We start from the raw sequence: 10,219 nt of genomic DNA on the forward strand, positions 1-10,219 counted from the left end.
AGTCAAAACATTTAAAGCTTAAGCATTTATTTTTTTCTGTGCATACAGTTCTAATAATATGGTGTTAAGTTGTTAATAATTAAACACTCACCAAGTCTAATAAAATAATTCATGACCAAATTTGAGTTTAAGTTTTTGAATTAACCTCGCTTTTGGTAGTAGAATTATTTTATAGCACTTGAATCTATAGTCTCTTCTCTCAGTAAATAAAGTGCTTGAATATACAAATAGCTAATTGAAATCTTTTGAAAATTTGTTTTTATTCCCATTAAAAACTGTTTTATAATCAGTTGGTTTACTGATAGGTTCTTTAAGTAGTAAACTATCTTTGTACATCCAACTGATATCAGATTCATACTCATGCTTAACCAGAAAAACAATTGCTCCACTCAAAATTTTGATAACGTTTACAAATTTTTAAAAATAAATTTTTACACAAACTTGACATGAGATTTATATTCCATTCTTTAACCAGCGAGGAGGTATGTAGAGCAGAGGTACTGCAAAGGTAGAACTAACTTCTGGTGATAAACATCGAATGGATATGTAATATATCTATAAAAAAATGTTACATATAATGAAGGACAATACATTTTTTAAATTAAATACACAAACATACAAGATCATACCCAACCAACATACCAGTTGCTCTGATCACAAGTTAATATATAAAAGCTAGATTTTTACATACATTTGATGCAAGACTAGTATTCCATTCTTTAACCTGAGCGAAGGTATTGCATAGGTATAAATAACTTCTGAAGATAGGAACAGAATGGGCACCTACCTAATATATAAAATCAATATATTAAAAAATAATATTTTAAACTAACATTACACAAATATTAGAACAGAATAAAATTATCTTATATATAAATTAAAGATCTCATATAATTTATCTTACTTGTAAATAGTTTTTTTTGTTGTTGTTGTTTTTAATTTTTTAAGTATTTTAACTAAATTTGATGACCACAAACAAGACAAAGACCTTGTCTATAAAATGAATTTTTGCCACGCTCAGAACACACAACACACTTTCTCACCTTAGAGGCTTGAAGCTTCCTATCAGCTTTGCTGTGCAATTCAAAGCGTTTTAAAACAAGATGCAGCTTCTGCTCCTGATTTTTTACTGAATGCAACTGTCTTAATTCCTTATTTACGCTATTATGCAAACACTCTCCCTCCTCTTCACTAAGCAACCCAATAGTTTTATGGAATTTTACAAATAGTGGCACATTAAAAATAAGTTCATGCATTTTTCGTGTGATACTTTCATTTGGAAAGCAAGCATGAAACTCAATAGCAAATAAATTTATATATTGATGAAGCTCAGTAATTAGCCTAATACTCATAGTCTCTAATTGAGAACTTAATGAGTTACAATATGTGTTGAGAGCTCTATTTTTAAAATTTAAATCTGTAATTTCAACTTCCAACTTAAATACTTGTATTTTAAATTTTTCTATTTGCTCCATATTTGTTTTATTTTCAGAAGTTAATTGATCAATTTGATTCAGTAGCTCCTGACTGTTATTTAAAGTGAAAAAGTCATCTGCATCTGCTGATTTTTTTTTTTTTGGGTGGAGCTTGCGACAGTTGCATTTTAAAAATTCTTCGTTTTTTATAGCTTTAAAATTTTTTTTATATTTCTTTTTTTGGCGTGTTAACTTTAGGCACATTTTATCAAACTCGTCATTACTAGGCATATCAAAATCAATTGGCAAAAGAAAACTCATAAAACTAAATAAATCACCTCTTATTTTAAAGACTGTCATTAAAATGGAAATGACATTGTTACTGATCTTATCTGTCCTAATTATTCGCTTAACAAAAGGAAAGTTACACCTATCTTCCCAACCATTTTTCCATCCAATATGTTGTTTTAGAATTTCCCTCTCAGTTGAATACATTGTTATCAAAATAATATTGACTTATTAATAAATATAATAAAAACAAATAAAATAATATTAATTAACAAATATATGCACTAGATAAAAGTGGATTTAACAACTTATCTGATATTAGTTTGATAATCCAAAGAGAAAAATTCCGCGTAACTTTGTTTACTTTTATACTTCAAAAATTGACTCGCCGAAACAGTTGTTTGGAGAATATTCGTTAATTAATATAGTTTGGGACGTAACGCATATAGGTTACGTCATCGCAAAAAAACGTCAACACAAATGTACGCCTAAAACTAACAAGATTAGTTGTAAAACATGACATTTTTGAAAACATATTTCATAACATAGCTGAAGGCACGTAAAATAATTTTTTTATTTTCATTTGCATAAAAGGTTGAAATTTCATTAACTTACGTCATCCATCAAAAATGTTACGTTTTGCATTTAAAAACGATCAATTAAAAAATATAAATGCTTTAAAAACAGTCTTTTTGTTAAAAATTCTCTAGGATGACGCAGGAATCTGATAGAATGGACATTTAGGGTTAAGTGTTCTAAATTTCAAATATCAAGCACAAAGCTATGTTATGAAATCTTAGTTGGCCCAATTCATGTTTTCCGGAAAATATGCGAAAATTAGAAAAGTGGTTCTAAATTATTAAAAATATTTTGGCAATATTTATTTTTATACCAATTAATGTAAAAATTTATTTAACAAGGAAAGATAGATCTTTTATATTTTTTTAATTGCAAGATGAAAGCATTTATATAAAAAAGTTACTATTAATTTAAAGTGTGAATTTTTATACTTTTTATGCGGAAATACTTTTTTTTTGATAAACTCGTGACGTCACGCTCGTTTTTATATTGAGTGAAACAGCCGTGATATATATATATATATATATATATATATATATATATATATATATATATATATATATATATATATATATGCATTTAACCCTACTATTATGTTGGGGTCCAAACGGACCCCACGAGTAGTTTGTTTTTGCATTATATATTTATGTAGCTAGTATTTTTTTTCAAAATTTTATGTATCTGTTAAATATCACAAAGTGTACAAAGACCAAAAAAATATTTTTTGAAAATTGCTTCCTTTTTTTAGTTATTTTTAAAATAATCATCAATGATGTTCATAGAATAATCATCAATGATCAACATAGTTTTCTTATAAACTTAATTGTTTTTCATAACTTATGCTTTTAAAAACTGTTTTTATTTTTTTTATTTGTGACTCAACCTTCTTCTTTGATATTTTTAGATAAATTAGATAAATTTAGATTTCATAAAAAATATAAAAAATTATGGCTGAAAATAAAAAAAGAGTTTGTATTAGATACACTGCTGAACAGGCTCAGGAACTATTGTTTGCATCGCTTGATAGAGATCCATCAAGCGAAGAAGTGCTAACTTCTGATGATGATGATGATGATGAGGAAGAAGCTGAGCTGTCTGTTGTTGAAGTAACAACAGACAGCTCAGAATATACTGAGTTATCAGATGATGCTGATTTTCAAGTAGATACTCCTGCAATTTCAAAAGCAGAGAATAGGTCAACACCAGTATTAGGAGCTAGTAGATGTAGAACTCGTGGTGGAGTTAGAGGCACTAGCAGCATTTATGGCTTAAATAGTCAAAGGAGAATAAGTTATGCAAATCAGGTGTTAAATAGAGGAAATATACATAATGATAGAGCTGAGGAAATAAGTCCAGGTAAAACTAATGGAATAGTTGAAACTGAAGTGGAAGTTAGCAGTACAACAAATGTTTATAAGTGCCCAAAAAGTAATGAAATATGGCAAAAACAAAGACTAAACAATTCTAAAAAATTTGCAGCACAAAATGTCATGAAATTAAAACCAGGATTAACATCATACGCTAAACGTATGACAAATTCAATAAATGATGCTTTTCAACTTTTTTTTACCCCAAAGATTTTCAAGATAGTTCTAAATAATTCAAACAAAGAAGTTGAAATTGTTTTTAAAGAAACGTGGGCACCAATATCTGAGAATGAACTATATGGGTTTCTTGGACTTTTATTTTTAGCAGGTGTTTACCGATCAGCAGGTGAAGCTACAGAGGAGCTATGGGACATTAGTGATGGCCGGCAGATTTTTCGTTCGGTAATGAGTCGTAAGCGTATTCATACCATTTCAAGAGTTTTGAGATTTGACGACAAAGCAACTCGATTATTAAAACGCAACAATGACAAATTTGCACCTATTCGTAAGGTTTTCGACGTTTGGGTACAAACACTTTCAAATAGTTTTAGACCATATGAAAATGTTACTGTTGATGAACAGCTGGTTCCATTTTTGTGGACGTTGTTCCTTTAGACAATATATAAAATCCAAACCAGCTAAATATGGCTTAAAGCTATGGTTATTGTGTGATTCTAGTACCAGCTATGTCTTGAATGCACAAATTTATACCGGTCGTATTCATGAGGAGGGACCAGAAAGAAATCAAGGGCAACGAGTAGTACATGATTTAGTTGAAGTCATAAAAGGATCTGGAAGAAATGTTACAATGGACAACTTTTTCACATCAGTAACACTTGCAAAAGAACTTTTGGAGAAAAAATTAAGTCTAATTGGAACGATGCGCAAAAATAAAAAAGAAATTCCTACATAATTTTTACCTGCTCGAACATGAGAAGTCTACTCTTCATTGTTTGGTCACCAAGAACAGTTAACTTTAGTCTCATATGTCCTAAAGAAAGGAAAGTCAGTCATTCTGCTGAGTAGCAATCATCGTGATGCAGAGTTATCGAATCGCCCTGACAAAAAACCACAGATAATTCTGGACTATAATTTAACAAAGGGTGGAGTAGATACTCTTGATCAAAATATTTCATCACAAAAGGTTGAATTAAGTTCTTCTATGTCATTCAACGATCCACAAAATAACGCAAAAAGGAGCAATGATGAAAAAAAAGCAAAATATAATAGTAATTTTAGTGCGAAAAGAAAACGAGGTAGATGCAAGCTCTGTGTTAGATCACTTGATAAAAAAGTTCAAAGTACTTGTGATAAATGTAACAATTTTGTATGCTGCAAAATTCTTTGTGACACACCGTGCAAAGTAAACCATACATGCATTTATATATATATATATATATATATATATATATATATATATATATATATATATATATATATATATATATATTGTTTAGATTTTTTTTTAATAGCAAAGTTATGTATTATTTTTGGTAAAACAGAATAATATATATATATATATATATATATATATATATATATATATATATATATATATATATATATATATATATATATATATATATTTGTTTAGATATTATTTTTAATAACAAAGTAATGTATTATTCTTGGTAAAACCGAATAAAACTATCTTGGGTAATGCTTTTAAACAACAAATTATTTTATTAAAAACATAATTATTTAGTTAGGGTCCGTATGGACCCCAACGTAACAAGTGCAAGTCAACTAGCAACGGCATAGTAGGGTTAACTTTGATTAGTAATTTTAAATTCATCAAATAATCCACACCTACGTAAAATTACTTATAGTCACGTGGCTAAACTACCTACAAAAAGTAGTTGTTAACTCGATAAATGTTTGTTTCTTTGACGTATGAACGTAACTTTATTATCAGAGTTGATAATGCCGCCCGGCGGCGAAGTAGCTTTCTGCCGAAAGGCCGACTTTTTAGGGAGGTGGAAGCTGTTGGCGGCGACCTCCCGATCAATTTTTAGCGACAAAATGTTCTTTTCATTCGCCTCCAGTGGCTGCGGCCGTCAAATTGGAGGCGGAAGTATTTGCTTCCCGCCGGCGGATGTAATGAAAAATAATTGCTCGTTTGCTTTAAAGCAATTAAATATTAACTAGAAACAAATGTTAAATACTTGACATCAAGTTTCGTTTAATATAATTGTTTGCAAAAGTTTTAAGTATTTAAAAAAATTCTAATTTTTTCTTTAAACTAATAAATCAACAAGAATAAATTAGTATTTTAATTACACAAAACAAAAGTTAAAAGTTGAAAATTTTACTTCTATGCAATTGACGAAATCTTTTTGACAAAAAAAATATATATAATAAGTAACTAAATTGATTGATTTTGGTAAAAGTTTATTAGAACAAGTCAACATGCTTAAGTTTTTATCTGTTTTATCATTTACCATAACGTTAAATACTTATTTTTAATAATTGGATATTATAAAAGTTATTAAAAAAATATCTACGAATGTTTATCAAAAATTTGCAACCACGCTGTATTACCCTAATAGTTTTGCCAAATTACAATAACAGCAACAACAACAACAACAACAACAAATTAATAACTAATTCATAAATTGACTCCATTCTTTTAAAACGTTTAAAAATTTAAAACGTTTAAATGTTTAAAATGGTAGAATTGAAAATTGAATTTACAAAGTTTTAAAATATTTAAATTGAGTTTATTATTGCTTCAACGATGTTTCTTGTATGTTTAAAACTATAAAATGTCTGCAAGCATTATTTGTATATTTGCGCGTTTGAATAACTTTTTCTTATTTGTATGCGCTTATTATTTGTACATAAATTATAACCATTTATTTAGGATATTTCATCAAAAAATCCACTGTAATAGACATTTCTCTAATTCGATTGCGCAACTGATTTCTCAGCTTCAAAAAGAGGCCAATAAGGACAAAATTGTAAACAAACTATATTCGTACTAAATTAAAATGTCTTATTTTAACTCTAGCATTATCAGACTAATATTGAAAAAAAGTGGAAGAGGGAAGTAATACTGTATATCATTGTATAGAAATTCATTTTATAATAAAAAAAAACTAATATCGGTCTGTTTTCTTTCCGAACCAAGAGAAAAAACTCGATGTTCACAAAGCTTGGTGTAACAAAATATGTTAATATAGATGTAAAGAAGGTGCTGATAATTTTGAAATAATGAAACACACTAAAGTGCGGTAGTTTCACTTTAGGCCTTAGGAGATAAAAATTAATTGCAGTAAAAAATCTTAAAAAAAAGAATTGAAGTTTAAAGCTCGTGTTCATTTAAGACAACACAAGAAAAATTACCTTGAAAATCTCCATGTAAAAAGTCAAAATAGTCAGAGTTCACGACTAAGTTAAGCGATAAAAAAACTTTATACATTACTGGATTTCACAAATAGTTAAAATTGTGAAAACTGTAAGTTGTTGCCGTCCGAAAAAAACAATCGTTTAAAAAAGATTAGTAGTAGTTTATGAAAACTAATAGAGCTTGCCTGAAGAATATAAAAGTTTAAAAATAATCAACAACCAATTGAAAAATAATATTTTTAGTTACAAAAAAGATAATAAATGTTTTAACTCATTGACTGGCATGAGAAAAGAAATTTTTGGCATTTCATTTGAATATTTAAATCCTAGAAATGGACGTGAAAGTATGAAGTATTATCATCCTGAACATCATTCTGAAGAAAAGTTACCCAAAGAATTGTTTACATATCCTTCATATATCACATATCTGGTTATAGGTGAAACATGATTGACCCAACTATCAATTGACCAGCTACTCTTGTTATTAACAAGGCTTAGACTTTTTTTTATTTAAATTTTACTTCCTGGTTTAAGACACCAAAATCTATTGTGTCAAGATCTTATTATATGGTTAAATTTGATATACCTTAAACTTGGTGCAATACTATTTTGGTCTAATTTATTTTACCAAAAACTTAACATGTCGTAATATTTCAAATAGATTTATCCTAAAACAAAAGTTATTATTGACTGTTTTGAATTGGTTTGTCAAAGAAATTCAAGCCTTATAGTTCAAAGTAGTTTGTTTTCCCACTATAAGCACCATTTATCTTTAAAGGATTAGTTGGAATTGCTTTTTTTGGTAAGATAACATTTTGTTAGTGAACTACTTGTTGGTTCTATTTCTGATATTGAAATAGTTAAGCAATAAGGACTTTTGAAAAGAGAGCTATAGAAGAGTGGATATTATGTAATGGCTGATAAAGATTTTTTAATATCTGATTTGCTTAAGCCTTTTGGTATAACACGTAATGGAAGAAATCAACTATTACACAAAGAAGTTATAGAAAGTCAAACAATAGCAGCTAAAGAAATCCATGTAGAATGTGCATTTTTACTTTATAGATCCTCTTATAAAACTGTAAAAATGCATGAAATGTACTATTTATTATTGAGATAAAGTACATTTTTTTTAAAAATACTCCAACTTATCTACAACATTTAAAAAATCACATTTATCAAAGTTAATGTTTACAATAATTCCACTATAAGTCATTTCATAAACAATCATATCTATAAACAAACATTAATTCAGTCCAAATAAACTCATTGCTTTTTGGACTTGTGCATAATAGCCAAATGAGTGATTCTTCTTAAGAAATAGTTTCCCGGCAAATTATATATATATATATATATATATATATATATATATATATATATATATATATATATATATATATATATATATATATATATATATGTATAAATATATATATATACATATATATATATATATATATATATATATATATATATATATACATATATATGTATATATATATATATATATATATGTGTGTGTGTATATGTATATATATATATATATATATATATATATATATATATATATATATATATATATATATATATATATATATATATATATATATATATATATATATATATATATATATATATTCCTAGAATTGATTTACAAGTCCATCTAGACTTGCACCAAAACAAGTTTCAACAATTTTATTATGATTTAACATGTCTTTGACATTTGTGAATTTTTTATTGTCTTCTGTAAATTGTTTTACCAAAAATTCAAAGTTTTTTTTTTTTAATAGATAAGCAGAAAAATTAGTAAACTAAGAAGGATTATTTAAGCGATTTGTCGCTATTTGTTTACAATTTTGTCCTTATTGGCCTCTTTTTGAAGCTGAGAAATCAGTTGCGCAATCGAATTAGAGAAATGTCTATTTAACTTTGTAACTTTTTATATAAATTAATTTATTAACCACTAACTAAATCCTATTTAAATAAAGATTGAAATGTATTAAGTTTCAAGATGTCTGTCAAAGCCTAAACCCTCTATTTATGTCAGCCAATCTATGTACTACACTGTGACTACGGCTATATTAGTTGATGTGTATGTATTCTAAGAAACTTTGAAAAATAAAAAATTTTGAAAAATATATTATGCATGTGTATGTATTCTAAGAAACTTTGAAAAATAAAAACAAAGAAATTTTTAATAAACATTAATAATAGGAAAAACAGCATTGTTAAAGTTATGATGCAAAAAATAATTTTAATTTTTGTTTTTTAAAAAAGATGAGGCTAAAAAACTCGTATCCATAACGTTTTAATAATTATTACTCATAATAATAGTTTATATATTTATAATACAAATAATAACAATTATAATTAATGTTATTAATAAATGAAATATGCTAAATAGTTATAATATTTAGTTATAATAATAGTTACAATAGTTTTAATATTTAAACAAAGTATTTTAAGATGATTTTAAGAAGTCTCTTGGAACGAGAGCGCAAAAATAAATTTATTTAGGCCGCTACGGCATTACTTCTCTCAGTGGGCAAAGTACGTTTTTTAAACGTTCCTTGGAAGTTTTTATTAGGTTTAAACCTAATAAAAACGTACCGTGCTCTCGGGTCTGGCTATTACATTAGTATGATTTTACTCCCGCGTTTTTTTCTCTTTTTATATACTTCCCAATAAGAATGTCATATTAAACTTTCACTTCCAGGTAAAAAATCTCCTATAAAATTTTTTTAAAAGTAAGTTTCCTATTTTAAATTGAACTCAATACCTTCTCTTTATAAAAATTATGTGCAAGCATTATATATATATATATATATATATATATATATATATATATATATATATATATATATATATATATATATATATATATATATATATATATATATGTGTGTGTATATATATATATATATATATATATATATATATATATATATATATATATATATATATATATATATATATATATATATATATATATATATATATATATATATATAGTAAAGATGCGCTACCAAGTTACTGGAATAATTTCCGGCCACACGCGCTCTTTTTGTTCTTATCCTGTACAAGTCAACCTGTCTTGTACAGGACAACAACCTTAAGAAAGTCATTATTCTGTTATTGATTTGTGTATAACTCTTTAGAATCTTAAGAAATTATAATTATTTCGAAACAAAAAATTGAACGTAATATTAATGGGTCAAACAT

General features: G+C 26.6%; 1 protein-coding gene across 3 annotated transcripts; it reads right to left on the minus strand.

Moving 5' to 3' along the window:
- Positions 1-241: 241 nt before the first annotated feature.
- Positions 242-2,115, minus strand: LOC136082278 (uncharacterized). 3 transcript variants are annotated; one of them, XM_065800970.1, is made up of 2 exons: positions 692-2,115; positions 242-555 (listed from the first exon to the last, which is right to left on the minus strand). In XM_065800970.1, exon 1 carries the CDS (start codon positions 1,908-1,910, stop codon positions 957-959), a length of 954 nt encoding a protein of 317 aa, XP_065657042.1. In that variant the 5' UTR covers positions 1,911-2,115; the 3' UTR covers positions 242-555; positions 692-956. The 3 variants fall into 3 exon arrangements, with proteins under 3 accessions (XP_065657042.1, XP_065657044.1, XP_065657043.1); XM_065800972.1 differs by having other exon boundaries at positions 643-2,115; XM_065800971.1 differs by having other exon boundaries at positions 630-2,115.
- Between the last annotated feature and the right edge of the window lie 8,104 nt (positions 2,116-10,219).

The sequence above is a fragment of the Hydra vulgaris genome, chromosome 07, assembly GCF_038396675.1.
Source record: "Hydra vulgaris chromosome 07, alternate assembly HydraT2T_AEP".
NCBI classification, from domain to species: domain Eukaryota; kingdom Metazoa; phylum Cnidaria; class Hydrozoa; order Anthoathecata; family Hydridae; genus Hydra; species Hydra vulgaris.

Excerpts from the sequence above, each read along its gene's own strand:
- LOC136082278 (XM_065800970.1), bottom strand. The coding sequence starts at position 1,910 with ATGTATTCAACTGAGAGGGAAATTCTAAAACAACATATTGGATGGAAA.